This window comes from Monomorium pharaonis, chromosome 2 (genome assembly GCF_013373865.1).
Source record: "Monomorium pharaonis isolate MP-MQ-018 chromosome 2, ASM1337386v2, whole genome shotgun sequence".
NCBI lineage: Eukaryota > Metazoa > Arthropoda > Insecta > Hymenoptera > Formicidae > Monomorium > Monomorium pharaonis.
The window spans coordinates 317999-340124 of NC_050468.1; the positions used below are offsets into that span (position 1 = coordinate 317999).

General features: G+C 34.9%; 2 protein-coding genes across 4 annotated transcripts; one reads left to right on the forward strand and one right to left on the reverse strand.

The window, feature by feature from the left end:
- Nucleotides 1–307: 307 nt before the first annotated feature.
- Nucleotides 308–4155, reverse strand: LOC118644259. Of its 2 annotated transcripts, XM_036282400.1 has the most exons (7): nucleotides 3421–4155; nucleotides 2726–2926; nucleotides 2430–2507; nucleotides 2110–2310; nucleotides 1651–1844; nucleotides 1417–1576; nucleotides 308–1336 (listed from the first exon to the last, which is right to left on the reverse strand). In XM_036282400.1, exons 1-7 carry the CDS (start codon nucleotides 3635–3637, stop codon nucleotides 1218–1220), a joined length of 1170 nt encoding a protein of 389 aa, XP_036138293.1. In that variant the 5' UTR covers nucleotides 3638–4155; the 3' UTR covers nucleotides 308–1217. The 2 variants fall into 2 exon arrangements, with proteins under 2 accessions (XP_036138293.1, XP_036138294.1); XM_036282401.1 differs by lacking the exon at nucleotides 2110–2310 and having other exon boundaries at nucleotides 3421–4029.
- A 1733-nt stretch (nucleotides 4156–5888) lies between these two features.
- On the forward strand, nucleotides 5889–20422 carry LOC118644263. Of its 2 annotated transcripts, XM_036282410.1 has the most exons (3): nucleotides 5892–6046; nucleotides 6382–6787; nucleotides 20059–20422. In XM_036282410.1, exons 1-2 carry the CDS (start codon nucleotides 6026–6028, stop codon nucleotides 6745–6747), a joined length of 387 nt encoding a protein of 128 aa, XP_036138303.1. In that variant the 5' UTR covers nucleotides 5892–6025; the 3' UTR covers nucleotides 6748–6787; nucleotides 20059–20422. The 2 variants fall into 2 exon arrangements, with proteins under 2 accessions (XP_036138302.1, XP_036138303.1); XM_036282409.1 differs by lacking the exon at nucleotides 20059–20422 and having other exon boundaries at nucleotides 5889–6046; nucleotides 6382–8567.
- Nucleotides 20423–22126: the final 1704 nt, after the last annotated feature.

Genomic DNA, 22126 nt, shown 5'->3' on the forward strand with positions numbered 1-22126 from the left:
AAGGAGGTGGAAGAAGATGGAAGAGGGAGAGGAGACAGGAATAGGGAGATAAAGGAGAAGGTCAGCGGAGGAGCTTCGACGTGGACAGAAGGAGGAGGGATGAAGAGGAACAGAGAAGGTGATGAAGAGAGCAGAGAGAGGAGAGAGGGCAGAGAAGAGAGAGGAGACCGAGGAAGAAATGAAGATTGGTGGGAGCTGGCGGAAGAGGAGGGGGAAGACGCGGAAGAGAGGGAGGAGTTTATAAGGGAGATAATGAGAAGGGAAATGGAAAGAGAGGGAGAGGGTAGGGGAGGGGGATGTGATAATTTTGGTCAAGATGAGGAGATTAATGGATAAAGAGGAAATGCTGGATAGAAGGTCGGAAATAAGGAGGTGGGATATAGGTATTGACGAAGATTTGACGTGGGAAGAGAGAAAGATGAGATGGAGAATGTTGGAGAAGGCAAGAGAGGAGAGGAGGCTAGGAAAAAAGGTAGTGGTTGGGAACAGGAATATGTGGATGGGAAGGAGTGGGAATGGGATGAGGAAAGGGGGAGGTGGAGGAAGGAGTTGGGGAACTGAGGAGAGAGGGAGAGCAAGGGGGAATGGGGGAGAACGTAAAGGGGGAACGGGAAGTAAGGATACAAAGCTGGATGTTTTCTATGTTTTAAGGACAGGTGAAGGAGGAATTGAGAGGATTGGAGAGGATAGAGAAGTCGGAGAGGAAGATGGGGATTAGGAAAACCACCAACGAAGGAGGTATGTGGAGCACAGAGGAACAGTGGCGAGAAGCAAAGCAAGGATGAGAGAGTCGGAAGAATGGCGATTAAAAGGAAGAGGAAGCAAAGGACAGGAGAGGTGGAAAGGAGAAAAGGAAGAGAAGAGACACAGAGGTGGACAGGGATAATGAGAGGGAGAGGGAAACAATAGTCTATCTATAAAAATAAAATGACCAAAGAAGCTATTTTTCTTAACTCCCTGAATCCTAACAAAATTCCCTGAGAATACCAAATTTTCCACGTTTTTCCCTGAAGTATACACCCTGTTATCAAAGTAACGTACAGATAAAAATTTATACGTACAGGATCAAAAATTTATCTTAACATTAATTATTCAAATAAACAAAAATATAATTAAAAATATGACATTAATAAAATAAGTATTTCATCCGAAGATAAAAAAACATAGGAACATATGAAAATTGTGGAACAAAGAAAAACAGTAAAAAGTTGTAACCTTTATCGACGGTTTTTCTTTAAGGCTTCCTTGATTCTATCAGGAGCGTGCTTCAACCAAATTTTAATTGCACTTTCTACATCCTTTTCTGTGCTTAAAGGTAATGTTTTTTGCACACCATCTATAAACAAAAACAACTTCCAATAATAAAAAATAATATATTATTAATACTTTCTAATTTTCAACAATAATCGAACTTACGGACTATTACATTCTTCAAATGCAACTTTTGAAAAGCTTCTTTGACATTTGTCCCTGTAAAGTTGAAAGTTGCAGCGAGTTCGTTACTGAGAACGAGTTTTAAAATTCTATTCGTTTTTGTAGAAATGCTATCACCTCCTAATGTTGTAAAGTATAATGACTAAAACAATAAAAAAAGAAACATACATAGAGCACATATATTTATAAATAAATACTGTTTAATTGAACTCATACCATAGCATTTTTATTCTGACGAGAATTTAAGTAGTCTTCTAAAACTTGCAGTTCCTCCCGTGTCTTTAATGGAAACTCCACCGCCAAATCGTCAGGGATAGATGGTATGCTACCTTCAGTGTTTTGTTGTCGCAATATACCCTTAAGTTCTTTAATTTCTTCTCTCACCTTTTTTACTTTAGCAAATATTTTTTCTAAAATACATAATACACATAAAAAAAATGTAAACAAAAATGTAGAAAAAATAGCAATAATATATAATAGCAATAATATATACAAAAAACTGTTTCTACTTTACAGATCCCAATGAATATTTAATTATTAAATATTTATTTATTATTGAATATTTATTTATTAAATATTTATTAAATAAATATTTAAAAAACATTTAAAAAATATTGTGTGTTCATTGGGACACTATATATCTATATTAATTATTTAATATAAAATTGTATATACCAGAGAAGCACAAATGCGCTCTACATGAAATACAGTCTTGATTAATAAGTGTTGAATTGGATGAATTTGATTGAGGAATGGTATTAGTGGAGACAGTGGTGCATGGCGTTTGTTTTGGGGAATTCAAAGCATCCACATTTTCTGTCCAACTATGTGTGGAAGTGGAAGAATTATCGGAACGTATGGCTTGTGATGAAAAGGCTAATGTAACAAAAAAAATGTTAACATCAGAGAGAGAGAGAGAGAGAGAGAGAGAGAGAGAGAGAGAGAGAGAGAGAGAAATAAACATTCAAAAATATGACACAAACATTTCTTTTTACCTGTTTTTGCCAAAGGACTTAATATCATTGATTCTGATGTTAGATCCTGATGACAAGATTCATCTTGTTGCTCGTGTACTAAAAGATTATTAATAACTATAATATTTTGCACAAAAACACTCAATACATAACTCTATTTATATAATTAGTTATTTAATTATGTATTTTTTCCAATGTAAAAAAATTAAAAAATTAAAAATATAAAAGAAATAATTTCTCTTATAAAATAATTGAAAAGTACAGTTAACCGAAATACTTGATTTGACATAAGATATATAAATAAAATTTATTATTACCAAATCTTGATATTTTTGGTGGTCGACGAAAGGAACTTTCATTTTCATTGACTTCCTCTTCACTGCTTGAAGATACTACATATTTTAAATTTGGTTTTCTATTTCTTTTTTTCACGTTGTCATTATTATCTGATGCAGAAGACTGTATATCTGAGACTTCTTCGAATTTTTTTATTTTTGTTAATGCTTTATCCAAGTCATCTATAATTAAGAAAAAAAAGACATGTTACAGGCTAATTATAATAATTAACATTATCTAATCTAATCCACTCTTATGAAAATAAAGCTTAAAAGCAAGGAACACTTCTTGAAGCGTAAACTGAAACATCAGGGCGCAATAACTAGAGGCGTGAACAAAGAGTAAGTGAGATTCCGTTAACGTTCCATCGATTCCTCTCTGGTTTTAATTCTTTACACTTTTCTTATAGCTCTCTGAAAGTTATGTAAAGCGTATACGAATTTTTCTTATCCTTCCGCTTGCTTTACACTTTAATGTTTCAATTTACGTTTATCAGATATTTCAGGAAGTGTTTGATTTTCGCCAGAGCAAATCTAATCTAACCTAAATAATTAACTTTGTGTACAATAAATTACATAAGCTGTAACAATTATTTTACAACTCATACTTAATTAAAGTATTTAACTGACAAATATATTTAACAATAAGTAATACTAAATAAATATAATGTACATACCACAAGTAAAAAATGTTCGTTTTAATTCGTATATGGTCCACGTTTCTTTGGGTTCTTCTCCGATGGAAAGAGCTTTCCTGAATTGCGCACTTGTTTTGTATGGCGGCCACCAAATCTCTTTCTTTAGAGGTGTTAACCATGCTTGATGAATTACGGCTATTTCTCCTGGTTCTTCCTTATTATCACCGTTCATAAATTCGATGCCAAGAAAAGCCATATTGAAACAATTAATATTGGTAGAGCTTCCGCAATATTAGAGTGGATCTCCGTAAATTCAAAGGGATCGTCGGGACAATGGCGCGACGAGGAAACGACGTCGACGTCGGCGTAGACGCGAGAAGACCGCCGAGATCGGCCGAAAGAGAATATGGTTTGGACGTGCGAAAGAGGCGAAAGAGGCGAGAGACGAGAACCGACGCCGTATACGCGTATTTACGGCGGACGCATATATTGTAACGAGGATGGAATTGTGAGGAAAGGGTGGCTGAATTGCCGGTTTATCCGGGACACGCAAGACGCAACAGGCACACAACAACGAGCACGCACACAACAACGAGCATGCACACACAAGAACTGCTACTCCGACACGCTTGTCACTCGCTTAGCAGCGCCGATCGCGCACGCGCATGGCGCGCTTCGCAACGCGTCAGCCAATCACAGGCACATCACGCTGATGGTGCACTCGCGCCAAAACGAGCGAGAAAAACAATACAACGCGATCTTACAATAATTGTTAGCGTTGCCGTTTCAATGTTTTACAGCAAGCGGCCAGCCATGAAGGAGATTCTCCTTCTCTCTCAAGATGTTTTTTGTTCGCTGGTCATAGCAAACTGTTTTACATTTGCTCACGCTAATATTAGACGTCGTTTGTCACAGCATGTCTAAAATATGACGTCAAAACGACGTGACATAATGACATCAATATAACGTCATTTAAATGACTTGTTTATGACGGTCATTCTTTGGTCAATTGACGTCATTCGTCACAGCATGTCTAAAATATGACGTCAAAACGACGTGACATAATGACATCAATATAACGTCATTTAAATGACTTGTTTATGACGGTCATTCTTTGGTCAATTGACGTCGTTCGTCACAGCATGTCTAAAATATGACGTCAAAACGACGTGACATAATGACATCAATATAACGTCATTTAAATGACTTGTTTATGACGGTCATTTTTTGGTCACTTGGCGTCGTTCGTCACAGCATGTCTAAAATATGACGTCAAAACGACGTGACATAATGACATCAATATAACGTCATTTAAATGACTTGTTTATGACGGTCATTCTTTGGTCAATTGACGTCGTTCGTCACAGCATGTCTAAAATATGACGTCAAAACGACGTGACATAATGACATCAATATAACGTCATTTAAATGACTTGTTTATGACGGTCATTCTTTGGTCAATTGACGTCATTCGTCACAGCATGTCTAAAATATGACGTCAAAACGACGTCAGTCTGTTACCTGGGATTGCTTATGGGTTCGTCGAGGATTAATTAACTGTAAGATAAATAAGAACCGGATATTTGTAAAGGCCCTTGCACGTGCACTGTCGGATGATTAAAGAAATGATATCTCGTCAACTGAATCCTCAAAGATTCAAACGGAACGGTTGTAAAACAATATCTGCTATTATCAATACGACCGCGACAGGATGTCGCGCCTAAAGAAATACAATACGAAATTAATCCGCGTAATATCCGGACTGCGTGTCGGAAGATCAGGTGAACCATAGCTAGGCATTTAACATAAACAGTTCGTAAGATATATCCATTTCACGTTGGCGACGAGATGTCGCGCCCAAGAAATAATTAAGATTGATAAACCGGCGAGATATTTGGTAGTGAAAGCGATCCTAGCCGAAAAGTATCCCGGATCAAATGATCGACGAAATCCTAGACGAGATATCTCCGATAAACATCCGCACACGTGCAAACGGTCTCACGCGCCTTATCAGCGACCGAAACTCGGTTCCCGCCAAGCCGCCGAATCACTCCCACTCTTACCGACTCTTGCGCTTCGCGCGTGTTCCCTACTCCGGAGCGCTAGCGGCCGCTGAGCGCAGCGCCGATTTTGCTCGATCCCTTTGTCCGCGCCCTATTTAAATCCGCGCACAGACGCCGGATCATTCATTCATTCATTCATTCTCTCATTATTTTTCGACACTCGTTCAGTACTAATTCAGCGATTAAGTCAGTCATTAGTTCTCGGTCACGCGTCACTCTTCAATCTTCAAGTTATCTGCAACCTCTCTCGTACAGCTTCGCGATCAACTCATTGTTAATTAAGTTAACCAGTGCGTGCTCCGACAGACTGCTATCACCAACATATCTCTGCGACCATCTTCAACTGTCAACCCACATCAACCATTTAATTATTAGTGGACCAAACTATTGCTTCAAACCATATTATAACTCGTGAGTACTAATTAATTATTGTTTACTATCGCTCCCTAGAATATTTTCCGAAATTGAACTGTGCCATATTATAAAGAATCCTTTCGATAAGGATTAATTGTCGGCTTCATTTTCCAAATAATTATAAACAACTCCTCTAGGTACAACCCTCTCCCCTCCCTTGTGCCGCGATGAATTCTACAACACCTAAAGTGAGTAGACTCAGTGATTAAAACATCGTCGGTGAAATTAGAAAAGCCGGTATATTCGTGCTCAACGAAACTGTAGATTCCGCTAGCGAGCGTTCTATCGCTTGCCAGCGACATAAGTGAACAAAATTGTAGATTCCGCTAGCGAGCGTTCTATCGCTTGCCAGCGATATAAGAAACAAACCATAGATTCCGCTAGCAAGCGTTCTATCGCTTGCCAGCGATATAAGTTAGTTAATCATTCACAAGCACGAATATACTCGACGGCCCTAATTTCCCTTGACGCAGAAAGATGCTTAACTAAGCGTTCACTCGCTTAACCAAGCGTTTATTTGTAGACCATCAAGAAGAATCGCCACCGCGCTGGGAAAAAGAAAAGAGCAAAAATCCTCAAGGCTCAACAAAAAGCCCTAGAGCGGGCTTTCGAGGAGATTGAGAATTTCGTGGGCTACCCGCTGGAACACACCCCCCTTCCTCCTCCAGTCACAGACGCTCTGCCAGGAAGAGCAATTTCTTCCCTTGATCTGTTCCAAGAAGACACCGTCCCTTTGGAAAACTATAACCAGTTAACGTCTAACGCGCCCGAAATAATCACGCTTAGCGATTCCGATCACGATTCTCCGGAGTTGGAGCCTTTAGATCCAACTGCGGAATACCATAGCGATGCAGTAGCACAGATTATTATATTTCCTCCAGAGAATTAAATAATACATGTAATAATCCTATACGTTGTTTTATTAATAAATATATATTTGGCAATTGATGGCTTTGACGACAATTTTTATAAAGAATTGACGATTTTGACGACATTTGTTGATTTTGACGTCGGTCGTCAAATTTTTACACGTTCAATCGACGATTTTGACGACTGTCGTCAAACTATTCTAAAACGGACAATTGATTAATTTGACGACACGTGTATATTTTGACGACTGTCGTCAAACTATTCTAAAACGGACAACTGATGGATTTGACGACACGTGTATATTTTGACGACTGTCGTCAAACTATTCTAAAACACGCAAATAATGAATTTGACGACACATGCATTTTTTGACGATTGTCATTAAACTATTTTATACAGTGTCAGAAAATTTGCATGAAGATAGAGTGACCGCTAGGCACGCAGAGAGTTATTGTTTATAAACGACAATGGCCATGCCGAGTTTATAAACAATTTTAGCAAACCGCGAATGCGCGTCCTGCTGGGCGGACTTATCTCGCCACGCTTACCGGTACTTGGCGATATTTCCAAGTCGATTACTTTTAAATAAAAACTCATTAAATATTGAAAAAATTGAAAAATGGTATAGGACATTTTCAGTCAATTTAGTCTGCTCTACTAGATGCAACTTACGTTAGCAGATTTTGAGCACAGCCTGCTATCAATTTTTGATAGCAAACAGACAATATTTAATAAAAGATCTAATATATTTGATTAATTGATTAGATTTAATTAAATCGTGTTGCCAAATATATTAGATATTTTATTGATCGTTTAAATATGCACGATTCTCTTATATTGTACACGATGCACATATGAAAACAATAAGATGAAGTCTTGTTAAAATAAATTCTGTATTTTTTAACTAAACTCTTTAAGAATCAGAATTTGCCAAAAGATCCCTGACAAAATTTGACCACTCTTCCGAATAACACAGAGCCAGAAATCATGTCACTCTTAGTAACATTAAAAATATATAAAATATATGAAGCTTTTAATAACAAGGAAAGAACATGTAGAACATACAATAATGTATTTTTTCACTTAGTACAGTAGATAACTCACCACCATGTTCTGAAAATATAATTACAATTAAATTTTGTAATTGTATTAAAGCAGAAAGGTGTTATTTTTCAAATTATTTAAATTCATTACCACTAAGTAAAATCTGAAAAAGTAAGTAAAATTAAAGAGAATTAATTACGTTACCTGTCATGAAGATCAAATTCAGCAACAGGAGTTTATGCCTGTTGACACATATTTCATATTTTGTAACTGCATTCCATCCATTACTTTCCTGATATCATTTTATATTTTGCTAATTTTACATCTTGCAAAACAAACACTTTGTGCAATAAGCATACACATACATATGTTTTAAAAATATAACTTTAATACACATAAATTTTTTGATAAAATTAAAATATAAAGGTGTTGCTTTCATAATTAAAATCGAGTAAGTTTTGAAAAGAATTAATAATTATGTTTCAGTAATAACAATTCATTCCTGTTAAAATATTCTTCATTTTTTGTAACGGCATTCCATACAGTTTTATCTACACAATTCTCTTCGCAAAATAAAGTATAGTCATAAACTAAGTTATATCAGCAACATTAAAAAATAAAATTACATAAATTTGATTAAATTTTGGAATTATACACAATATATAACATAACACTTTACACCCATTCACTGAATTACAAATATACAAGACAAATTAAAAACAAATATGATTATCTAAACATATGTTTCAAAAAAGAGTTATATTTTTTCTTCAATAAATACAAATGATTAGTCAAGCTGCAATGTTGATGATTTCGTTACATTGCACAAGATTCAGATAGCGGAGACAATAATGATAATCTCATGCTGAAATGAATCCCATGTATTGTAACTGCATGGATCCTTTTGTAATTCCTGTTGCCACTTCTTCAATATTATTTAAATTAATACAGTTGTGAATACCAATTCACCTCACTTGTGACAATCACACAATATATATTTAATAAAATGCAAATTTAATTTCAAAAACATTAGGCACAGCACTTTAATTGTTACAAATTTCGATAATTATTTAGTTTAAACACATCACCTCAAATATCTCGAGATATTAATAGTTAAAGTTGACGAATATTTAGGTTATGAAACCTGTCATACCGACGAAACGTAACATCATAAACATGCTCCGCGACCATGTGCGTACGCTCGGTGACCACATACACTCTATGATCATTGGCCTGTCCTTTGGTCTGTTCTTTCTAGTTGCACTGATGCACTGATGCAATAAGTTAGAATGAGAAAAAATATTGGCTGCGATATTTACTTCCGATATTTACTGTCAGTACTGAAAATCTACAGTATGGATGCGTTTTTAAATTCGCAACGGATGCACTGGAGTGTTATTCTATCTTTGTTCAACTTTCCGTAAGTAACAAAGATGGAATGACATTCTGATGTATCTGGCTGCATCCGTTGCGAATTTAAGAACGCACCCTATATGTAACGTAAACTATAGATTTCAGTACTGACCTAGTTTACACCGAGCACTTAGTACGCGTATCAAATAGTAAATAACTAGTGAATGTGTTTAATCATTGGTTGATCAGCTTAAATTCACTACTTGATACGCGTACCAAGTGCTCGGTGTAAACTAGGTCACTGGCAGTGAATATCGGAACGCAGCTATACTTGTCTTACTTTAACTTATTGCACCAGAACAGGCCACTTTTTAGCTGCACTGCTGCACTCTTGCAATAAATTTAAATGAGAAAAAAATATATTTGTCTCACTTTAACTTGTTGCACCAGTGCCGCTAAAGTGAACGGGCCACATGGGTCTGTTCGCGTCACATATTCCGACATGCTCCTATTTACCCCAACGCACCCCAATACGTTGATTCCGATGACACCAGCCTATTAGAGTGCGTTGGAGTGAGTAGGAGCCACTGAAATACAAGTGGTCTGTTCTTTTTCCCTGCACTGCTGCACTGGTGCAACAAGTTAGAATGAGAAAAAATATATTTGTCTCACTTTAACTTATTGCACCAGTGTATCAGTGCAGCTAAAAAGAACAGGCCAAATATAACCGGAACGAGTGCGGCGGTAGAATCCTTTTGTTCAAGGTGATCCGAGAGAGAGAGAGAACGTTCTAAGAGGTATCCTTGTTCTTTTTTAACTAACGTGTTAAACAAGGATAAATGAACGACATCTGTGGCAGCCACTACATAAACGAATGCACCCAAGGATTCTGCAGTCGCACTTCCGGTTATATTATAGCCTTGTTTATTTTGTCTGTTCTGGGTCTACTCGGAGCACAAACCCAAGCAGACCAACGCAATCTAATAGGTTGATTCCGATGATGCCAACCTATTAGAGTGCGTTGGTCTGCTTGGGTTTGCTCCGAGTAGACCCAGAACAGAATAAACGAACAATACTATTTTTTCAGTGGCTCCTACTTACTCCAACGCACTCTAATGGGGTTTTCGACCAGGGTAGCGATCATGTAATTTTTTCCTTAAGGCGGAAACGTGAAAAGTGAAAAGTTTCATGTAACTATCTCTTTCTATTGGTGTTGAATAGAAAGAGACAGTAACTTGAAACTTTTCACGTTTCCGCCCTAAGGGAAAAATTACATGATCGATATCCAGTGCTGGGTTAATCCGTTTGTTTCTTTTCCTCTAGAACTGGCCAATCACAGTTATTCCCTTCTTCAGAAGAATGGCTGTGATTGGTCCTATGACGTCATTAATCGCTCCCGGAGCGATTAACCCAGGCCGGCCGAAAACGCTATATAAGCTGGTGTCATCGGAATCAACGTATTGGAGTGCGTGGTGGTGAATAGAAGCACGTCGGAGCATGACGCGAACAGACCCATGTGGCCTTTTCATTTTAACTGCACTGATGCAACAAGTTATGGAGGCTGTTCTTTGTCGCTGCACTGATGCACTAGTGCAATAAGCTAGAATAAAGGTGCCTTTTCACACTGACGCTTGACGCTTATTTTCAACGTAAAAAGACATCACGTGACTAAAAATGACGAATGGGGTATCTTTATTTTTAGTCACGTAATGTCTTTTGACGCTGAAACTGAGCGTCAAGTGTCAGTGTGAAAAGGCACCTTAAGACAGAAATATTTTTTCCCATTCTAAGCTACATTCCAAAACGTCCTTTCCGAGAAAAATTTTACTCGATGTAATATAGAATACTAAGGCACTATAAAAGTGAGTATTCTCACGTCCGCCATTTTTCTTCTAACTAGCATGAAAAATTAGGTATGTTTTGTATATATATACATCAATAATCTTTGGAAGCACCAAACTTTATGCGACAATGCTCTAGTTTACACCGAGCACTTGGTACACGTATCAAGTAGTGAATTTAAACTGATCAGCCAATGATTAAACACATTCACTAATTATTTACTATTTGATACGCGTACCAAGTGCTCGGTGTAAACTAGGTCAATGAAACAAAAACACGATATTTATGATCTTGAGACAAAGGTTATTGCGATGTATTATATATGTAAAACATTATGCTAGTTATTTGCTAGTTTGAAGAAAAATGGCGGACGTGAGAATACTTACTTTCTTAGTGCTCTAAGGATACGTTACGTGTACTATATATTTCGAGTAAAATTTTCCTCGGAAAGGACGTTTCGGAATGTAGCCTTAACTAATTGCACCAGTACAACAGTGCAGCGACAAAGAACTAGGGGCTCGATTCTTGAATTCATTCGCAAGAAAATACCCACTCGTATGCGCAAATACCCACTCTAACAGAAAAGTTGCAAGTTTATTGGTTAAAAGCCATACGATAGTTAATAAATTTTCAACTGTTCTGTAAAAACAGAATTTGCGAATACGTTTCTCTTGCAAATGAATTCAAGAATCGAGCCCCTGGCCTAAAGTGAGACATATATTTTATCTCATTTAACTTATTGCACCAGTGCAGCAGTGCAGTTAAAAAGGACAGGCCAATGATCATAGACCTAGGCTGCGTTCGGAAACATCACCTGAGTGCTCTCGGGTATCATTCTATCCTTGTTGTTCGTTCTATGTAAAATAAAGATAGAATGATACCCGAGAGCACTCGAGTGACATTTCCGAACGCAGCCCTAGTTTACACCGAGCACTTGGTACGCGTATCAAGTAGTGAATTTAAGCTGATCAGCCAATGATTAAACACATTCACTAGTTATTTACTATTTGATACGCGTACCAAGTGCTCGGTGTAAACTAGGGGTCTGTTCGCGTCACATGCCCCAACATGCTCCTATTCACCCCAACGCACTCTAATACGTTGATTCCGATGACGCCAACCTATTAGAATGCGTTGGAGTGAGTAGGAGCATGTCGGAGCATGGCGACGCGAACAAACCATAGGGTATAGAGTGTATGTGGTCACGAGCGTGCGCACGTGGTCGCGGAGCATGATCTCATGTCGTTACGTTTCATCTGTGGCCTAGTTTACATCGTGCATTTGATACGCGTATCAAGTAGTGAATTTAAGCTGATCAGCCAATGATTAAACACATTCACTAGTTATTTACTATTTGATACGCGTATCAAATGCACGATGTAAACTAGGCCCTTATGACAGGTTTCATAACCTGAATATTCGCCAACTTTAACGATTAATATCTCGAGATATTTGAGGTGATGTGTTTAAACTAAATAATTATCGAAATTTGTAATAATTGAAGTGCCGTGCTTTATGTTTTTAAAATTATATTTGCATTTTATTAAATATATATTGTGTGATTGTCACAAGTGAGGTGAATAGGTATTCACAACTGTGTTAATTTAAATAATATTGAAGAAGTGGCAACAGGAATTACAAAAGGATCCATGCAGTTACAATACATGGGATTCATTTCAGCATGAGATCATCATTATTGTCTCCGCTATCTGAATCTTGTGCAATGTAACGAAGTCATCAACATTGCAGCTTGACTAATCATTTGTATTTATTGAAGAAAAAATATAACTTTCTTTCTTGTAACATATGTTTAGATAATCACATTTGTTTTTAATTTGTATTGTATATTTGTAATTCAGTAAATGGGTGTAAGATGCAAAGTGTTATGTTATATATTGTGTATAATTCTAAGTTTCAATCAAATTTATGTGATTTTATTTTTTAATGTTGCTCATATAACTTAGTTTATGACTATACTTTATTTTGCGAAGAGAATTGTGTGGATAAAACTGTATGCAGTTACAAAAAATAAAGAATATTTTAACAACAACAAATTGTTATTACTGAAACTTAATTATTAATTCTCTTCAAATCTTACTCGATTTTATTGGAAGAGCCACACCTTTATATTTTAATTTTATCAAAAAATTTATGTGTATTAAAGTTATGTGTTATGTGTATTAAAGAAAAAATACATTATTGTATGTTCTACATGTCCTTTCCATGTTATTAAAAGCTTCATATATTTTATATATTTTTAATGTTACTAAGAGTGACATGATTTCTAGCTCTGTGTTATTCGGAAGAGTGGTCAAATTTTGTCACCAATCTTCTGGCAAATTCTGATTCTTAAAGAGTTTAGTTAAAAAATACAGAATTTATTTTAACAAGACTTCAATCTTATTGTTTTCATATGTGCATCATGTACAATATAAGAGAATCGTGCATATTTAAATGATCAATAAAATATCTAATATATTTGGCAGCAAGATTTAATTAAATCTAATCGAACAATCAAATATATTAGATCTTTTATTAAATATTGTCTATTTGTTATCAAAAATTGATAGCAAGTTATGCTCAAAATCTGCTAACGTAAGTTGCATCTAGTAGAGCAGACTAAATTGACTGAAAATATCCTGTACCATTTTACAATTTTCTCAATATTTAATGAGTTTTTAATTTAAAAGTAGTTGACTTGACCGAAATATCGCCAAGTATCGATAAGTGCGTGGCGAGATAAGTATGCGCCCAGCAAGACGCGCATCTTTGCGATTGTTAAGAAATTGTTTATAAACTTGGCATAGCTATTGCCGTTTATGAACAATAACGACAATAGCTACGCCGTTGAAATTTGAATTATATAACATAACACTTTGCATCTTACACCCATTTACTGAATTACAAATATACAATACAAATTAAAAACAAATGTGATTATCTAAACATATGTTACAAGAAAGAAAGTTATATTTTTTCTTCAATAAATACAAATGATTAGTCAAGCTGCAATGTTGATGACTTCGTTACATTGCACAAGATTCAGATAGCGGAGACAATAATGATGATCTCATGCTGAAATGAATCCCATGTATTGTAACTGCATGGATCCTTTTGTAATTCCTGTTGCCACTTCTTCAATATTATTTAAATTAACACAGTTGTGAATACCTATTCACCTCACTTGTGACAATCACACAATATATATTTAATAAAATGCAAATATAATTTTAAAAACATAAAGCACGGCACTTCAATTATTACAAATTTCGATAATTATTTAGTTTAAACACATCACCTCAAATATCTCGAGATATTAATCGTTAAAGTTGGCGAATATTCAGGTTATGAAACCTGTCATACAGATGAAACGTAACGACATGAGATCATGCTCCGCGACCACGTGCGCACGCTCGTGACCACATACACTCTATACCCTATGGTTTGTTCGCGTCGCCATGCTCCGACATGCTCCTACTCACTCCAACGCATTCTAATAGGTTGGCGTCATCGGAATCAACGTATTAGAGTGCGTTGGGGTGAATAGGAGCATGTTGGGGCATGTGACGCGAACAGACCCCTAGTTTACACCGAGCACTTGGTACGCGTATCAAATAGTAAATAACTAGTGAATGTGTTTAATCATTGGCTGATCAGCTTAAATTCACTACTTGATACGCGTACCAAGTGCTCGGTGTAAACTAGGGCTGCGTTCGGAAATGTCACTCGAGTGCTCTCGGGTATCATTCTATCTTTATTTTACATAGAACGAACAACAAGGATAGAATGATACCCGAGAGCACTCAGGTGATGTTTCCGAACGCAGCCTAGGTCTATGATCATTGGCCTGTCCTTTTTAACTGCACTGCTGCACTGGTGCAATAAGTTAAATGAGATAAAATATATGTCTCACTTTAGGCCAGGGGCTCGATTCTTGAATTCATTTGCAAGAGAAACGTATTCGCAAATTCTGTTTTTACAGAACAGTTGAAAATTTATTAACTATCGTATGGCTTTTAACCAATAAACTTGCAACTTTTCTGTTAGAGTGGGTATTTGCGCATACGAGTGGGTATTTTCTTGCGAATGAATTCAAGAATCGAGCCCCTAGTTCTTTGTCGCTGCACTGTTGTACTGGTGCAATTAGTTAAGGCTACATTCCGAAACGTCCTTTCCGAGGAAAATTTTACTCGAAATATATAGTACACGTAACGTATCCTTAGAGCACTAAGAAAGTAAGTATTCTCACGTCCGCCATTTTTCTTCAAACTAGCAAATAACTAGCATAATGTTTTACATATATAATACATCGCAATAACCTTTGTCTCAAGATCATAAATATCGTGTTTTTGTTTCATTGACCTAGTTTACACCGAGCACTTGGTACGCGTATCAAATAGTAAATAATTAGTGAATGTGTTTAATCATTGGCTGATCAGTTTAAATTCACTACTTGATACGTGTACCAAGTGCTCGGTGTAAACTAGAGCATTGTCGCATAAAGTTTGGTGCTTCCAAAGATTATTGATGTATATATATACAAAACATACCTAATTTTTCATGCTAGTTAGAAGAAAAATGGCGGACGTGAGAATACTCACTTTTATAGTGCCTTAGTATTCTATATTACATCGAGTAAAATTTTTCTCGGAAAGGACGTTTTGGAATGTAGCTTAGAATGGGAAAAAATATTTCTGTCTTAAGGTGCCTTTTCACACTGACACTTGACGCTCAGTTTCAGCGTCAAAAGACATTACGTGACTAAAAATAAAGATACCCCATTCGTCATTTTTAGTCACGTGATGTCTTTTTACGTTGAAAATAAGCGTCAAGCGTCAGTGTGAAAAGGCACCTTTATTCTAGCTTATTGCACTAGTGCATCAGTGCAGCGACAAAGAACAGCCTCCATAACTTGTTGCATCAGTGCAGTTAAAATGAAAAGGCCACATGGGTCTGTTCGCGTCATGCTCCGACGTGCTTCTATTCACCACCACGCACTCCAATACGTTGATTCCGATGACACCAGCTTATATAGCGTTTTCGACCGGCCTGGGTTAATCGCTCCGGGAGCGATTAATGACGTCATAGGACCAATCACAGCCATTCTTCTGAAGAAGGGAATAACTGTGATTGGCCAGTTCTAGAGGAAAAGAAACAAACGGATTAACCCAGCACTGGATATCGATCATGTAATTTTTCCCTTAGGGCGGAAACGTGAAAAGTTTCAAGTTACTGTCTCTTTCTATTCAACACCAATAGAAAGAGATAGTTACATGAAACTTTTCACTTTTCACGTTTCCGCCTTAAGGAAAAAATTACATGATCGCTACCCTGGTCGAAAACCCCATTAGAGTGCGTTGGAGTAAGTAGGAGCCACTGAAAAAATAGTATTGTTCGTTTATTCTGTTCTGGGTCTACTCGGAGCAAACCCAAGCAGACCAACGCACTCTAATAGGTTGGCATCATCGGAATCAACCTATTAGATTGCGTTGGTCTGCTTGGGTTTGTGCTCCGAGTAGACCCAGAACAGACAAAATAAACAAGGCTATAATATAACCGGAAGTGCGACTGCAGAATCCTTGGGTGCATTCGTTTATGTAGTGGCTGCCACAGATGTCGTTCATTTATCCTTGTTTAACACGTTAGTTAAAAAAGAACAAGGATACCTCTTAGAACGTTCTCTCTCTCTCTCGGATCACCTTGAACAAAAGGATTCTACCGCCGCACTCGTTCCGGTTATATTTGGCCTGTTCTTTTTAGCTGCACTGATACACTGGTGCAATAAGTTAAAGTGAGACAAATATATTTTTTCTCATTCTAACTTGTTGCACCAGTGCAGCAGTGCAGGGAAAAAGAACAGACCACTTGTATTTCAGTGGCTCCTACTCACTCCAACGCACTCTAATAGGCTGGTGTCATCGGAATCAACGTATTGGGGTGCGTTGGGGTAAATAGGAGCATGTCGGAATATGTGACGCGAACAGACCCATGTGGCCCGTTCACTTTAGCGGCACTGGTGCAACAAGTTAAAGTGAGACAAATATATTTTTTTCTCATTTAAATTTATTGCAAGAGTGCAGCAGTGCAGCTAAAAAGTGGCCTGTTCTGGTGCAATAAGTTAAAGTAAGACAAGTATAGCTGCGTTCCGATATTCACTGCCAGTGACCTAGTTTACACCGAGCACTTGGTACGCGTATCAAGTAGTGAATTTAAGCTGATCAACCAATGATTAAACACATTCACTAGTTATTTACTATTTGATACGCGTACTAAGTGCTCGGTGTAAACTAGGTCAGTACTGAAATCTATAGTTTACGTTACATATAGGGTGCGTTCTTAAATTCGCAACGGATGCAGCCAGATACATCAGAATGTCATTCCATCTTTGTTACTTACGGAAAGTTGAACAAAGATAGAATAACACTCCAGTGCATCCGTTGCGAATTTAAAAACGCATCCATACTGTAGATTTTCAGTACTGACAGTAAATATCGGAAGTAAATATCGCAGCCAATATTTTTTCTCATTCTAACTTATTGCATCAGTGCATCAGTGCAACTAGAAAGAACAGACCAAAGGACAGGCCAATGATCATAGAGTGTATGTGGTCACCGAGCGTACGCACATGGTCGCGGAGCATGTTTATGATGTTACGTTTCGTCGGTATGACAGGTTTCATAACCTAAATATTCGTCAACTTTAACTATTAATATCTCGAGATATTTGAGGTGATGTGTTTAAACTAAATAATTATCGAAATTTGTAACAATTAAAGTGCTGTGCCTAATGTTTTTGAAATTAAATTTGCATTTTATTAAATATATATTGTGTGATTGTCACAAGTGAGGTGAATTGGTATTCACAACTGTATTAATTTAAATAATATTGAAGAAGTGGCAACAGGAATTACAAAAGGATCCATGCAGTTACAATACATGGGATTCATTTCAGCATGAGATTATCATTATTGTCTCCGCTATCTGAATCTTGTGCAATGTAACGAAATCATCAACATTGCAGCTTGACTAATCATTTGTATTTATTGAAGAAAAAATATAACTCTTTTTTGAAACATATGTTTAGATAATCATATTTGTTTTTAATTTGTCTTGTATATTTGTAATTCAGTGAATGGGTGTAAAGTGTTATGTTATATATTGTGTATAATTCCAAAATTTAATCAAATTTATGTAATTTTATTTTTTAATGTTGCTGATATAACTTAGTTTATGACTATACTTTATTTTGCGAAGAGAATTGTGTAGATAAAACTGTATGGAATGCCGTTACAAAAAATGAAGAATATTTTAACAGGAATGAATTGTTATTACTGAAACATAATTATTAATTCTTTTCAAAACTTACTCGATTTTAATTATGAAAGCAACACCTTTATATTTTAATTTTATCAAAAAATTTATGTGTATTAAAGTTATATTTTTAAAACATATGTATGTGTATGCTTATTGCACAAAGTGTTTGTTTTGCAAGATGTAAAATTAGCAAAATATAAAATGATATCAGGAAAGTAATGGATGGAATGCAGTTACAAAATATGAAATATGTGTCAACAGGCATAAACTCCTGTTGCTGAATTTGATCTTCATGACAGGTAACGTAATTAATTCTCTTTAATTTTACTTACTTTTTCAAGTTATATTTTTAACATATGTATGTTTTGCTTATTTTACAAAGTGAAAGAGTGCATTGTTATATACTTCTTGCATTACATTATTAACTCCTTGTTGAGACCAATACAAGTTCTAATACTATGAATGCAACTAATCTGACAGATTAACTAGCCAAATCTTGATATTTCATGTTTAAAAAGAAATTTGTATGAAAGCGTAAGATATTGTATGATTCAATGTTCTCGGGTTGAGGCTTTCTAAATTAGATTATATCAATACTACTGTGAACAAGTGCTGTTTGCATGGTTATTACGACATTAAAGTAATCTATAAATATTAAAAATTTCAATGTTTAACTTGGGAAAATTCATGAAAAAAATTTCATTGAATCTATGTCTTTCAATGTGCTATTTTGCACGGTTATGCATTTTACTTACGAGTTGTCCAGGGTATATATATTTACAATTAAGTAAAATGGTTTAATTAATTGGACTAAGTTAAATTTTTAAATTACTATTATTTTTGTAAATTGTATTATTTTATATCGTGTTTAAAATTTTTTTTAATGTATGCTTGCTACATTAATTATATGATTAAAATTATGTAAATAAATAAAATTCCTAACAAATCACATGTCACTGTAAAATGATATTGTGTCATGGAAATCATCATTTCTTAGTTAATTATTTATGTATACTTACTAATATGTTATATTTAAAAAAATGTGTTTATGTATATGTATATGTATATGTTAGATAGTTAATTTACTCAGTTAATCATCAACATTATGTATCCATGTATAAAATTTTGTAATGTTGTAATTATCAATCTGTAATTATTTGTTTATACATATGTAATAAGTTGTATTTCAAAAATATTAGTCATGTATGGATCAGAGAGTCAATGTACTCTAACGTATACAATAATATATGGTAATTAACCATATATTAAATATACCCTTGTAATGTCGTCAAAATCATTGATCTATAGTTATTTGTTTATATATACGTATCAACAAGTTATATTTCAAAAATATTGATTATGTATGCATCAAAGAGTAAATGTACTCTAATGTATGCAATAATATATGGTATCTAGCTGGTAGTTAACCATATATATTAGGTATAACCTCGTGATGTCGTTGAAATCATCAATCTGTAATTATTTGTTTATACATATGCACTAATAAGTTGTATTTCAAAAATATTAGTCATGTATGCATCAGAAAGTCAATGTACTCTAATGTATGCAATAATATATGGTAATTAACCATATATTAAATATACCCTTGTAATGTCGTCAAAATCATTGATCTATAGTTATTTGCTTATACATACGCACCAACAAGTTATATTTCAAAAATATTGGTTATGTGTGAATCACAGAGTAAATGTACTCTAATGTATGCAATAATATATGGTAGTTTCTAGATGTCGTCAAAATCATCAATTGCCAAATATATATATACATATATATATATATCCAGATTCATTAATCTTAACTACATCAAGGTCATACTAACCAAATCCTACAAGGTTTTCCATCGGCAACAAGCTCTCGCCATACCCGGGTAGAGTTCGTGTAAGCGGGCTGCCCGAAATTTGAAAGGAGAGCTCCCGCGTCGGTCAGGCGACCGAGGCGTCGCGACGCACACATTGAGAAGAAATATCCCTAGACCCGGACGTTACATCAGTCATGATCTAACGCATGGTGGAAGAATGTAAGGTGTGCTCGTTCTTGAGACGAATTTGGGATAGTTCTGCGCAGGGTACCAGATACGGCCATATTTCAACGTCACAGGCATGGCTGCGCCCATGCCGCCCATGGTCGGACGTTGCACGTCACACATGCAGGGGCGTAGCCAGGGGGGGGCCAGTGAGGCAAAGCCTTCTCTTCTAACTTTTCTGCCTGCTCTTAAAAAATCTGGCTGAGATAATTATATTTATTTTAAAGATATTAATTTTATTTTAAAAATATGGTTGATTTAACTAAACCATTTTCTCTCTTTTAATTATTTAATATTGATATAATATTTATGTAATATTTACTTAAACAGAAGTTTTATTTTTTGTTTTGCAAATTATAGAGAGTTTAAATATTAGAACTACATTTAAAAACGTTAGTTTTACACTTATTAAAGTAATCCAATCCACTGCAATCCTATATAATTATTTACATAAATTTAAGAGTATTTTTAAATCAAAATCTATATTTCAAAATTTGTTGTTATTTTTAATAATATTTACTCAAAAATTTATTATTTAAAATCTTTAAAATAGACACCGTTTTGTATATTCAATAAACAAGTATGTATTTAGAGTTTTTGTACTTTTGTGTATTATTTTTCAGTTGTTTTTAATCCAAAAAATAATTTTAACTTAAATATTAAATTTAAAAAATTTATATGGCTCTATTAATTCTTTTCCTGCACTGTCAATTTTCTCGCCTGCTCTAGCATTTCAATCTGGCTACGCCCCTGCACACATGTCGCACGTCACGTAATTAATAAAATCGCGTATGTTACGTATGCTGCCGCATCTCCAGGACAGTTAGGCCGAAGGCAGAGAACAAAAACGTCGTAAGTCGTAGAATACTATTCTAGACTCTAGAGTAGTAGTATATTACGACTTACGTTTTTCTCTGCCTTACCCTACAACTACGACTACGACACCTACGTCTCGTTCTCTGCCTTCGGCCTTAATATTTCTTAAATCTCGTCAGCATTGTGCCATATGTTTTCCTCTGGCTGAAGTAAAAGTTTAATCTCTATTCCATTATCTTAAATTTCAAGTTATTCTTATTCACGTGAGGTTGCATTATGAAGTGGAAACAAAAAAAGATGAGAAAAATTACAAATAAAAAAAATAATGCAGACCTTGAAATGTAATTTGTTTAAAAAAATAATTCTTTTATAATGATAAACTATAAAATACATAGAAATATGTATAAGAATATTTTTACAAAGATTTTGTATAACTTGTATAGTTCCTTTATATTATGTTTGAATATTTATTCCTCTGAATTTTGTATAATTTTTACTTCTTTATAAAATAAAATACTTTTAACTTTTTATTTTTATGTTTATTTTATTTCTAAATCTAAATATTTGAAATTTAATTCAAATATTTAGATTTGTTTATATTTTGTTTGTTGTAAAATGTATTTCTACTTTTTTTCTACTATTTTTAATTCTACTATTACAATGTATTTCTACTTAATTAAATTAAAATTAAAAATGTATTAAATGTTACTACAAAAAGTCGTAAATAAAATTAGATAATTTTATTTTTAAAAAATTACTTTTATTAGTTTATGATTATTTTTCATAATTTACATGTATATTTTAATCTACTTTTTATTATTAAATATTAAGATTAAGTATAAATTAAAAAATTTTGAACTAAATATAGTTAATAGTTTATAGAATTAATTTTATTACATTAAAAATTGTATGAACAAAAAACCAACTTTATCAAAAGTTATGTAAAATTAAATTAGAAAGTCATTTTAAAACGCATTATTTATATT

Bases quoted from the DNA above. Each gene is read 5' to 3' on its own strand.
- LOC118644259 (XM_036282400.1), bottom strand. From the start codon at position 3,637: ATGGCTTTTCTTGGCATCGAATTTATGAACGGTGATAATAAGGAAGAA. The intron at 2,927-3,420 runs GTATGTACATTA...TCTTAATTATAG, and splicing joins ACGAACATTTTTTACTTGTG to ATGACTTGGATAAAGCATTA. The intron at 1,845-2,109 runs GTATATACAATT...TATGTATTTTAG, and splicing joins AGCGCATTTGTGCTTCTCTG to AAAAAATATTTGCTAAAGTA.
- LOC118644263 (XM_036282409.1), top strand. From the start codon at position 6,026: ATGAATTCTACAACACCTAAA. The intron at 6,047-6,381 runs GTGAGTAGACTC...GTTTATTTGTAG, and splicing joins TGAATTCTACAACACCTAAA to ACCATCAAGAAGAATCGCCA.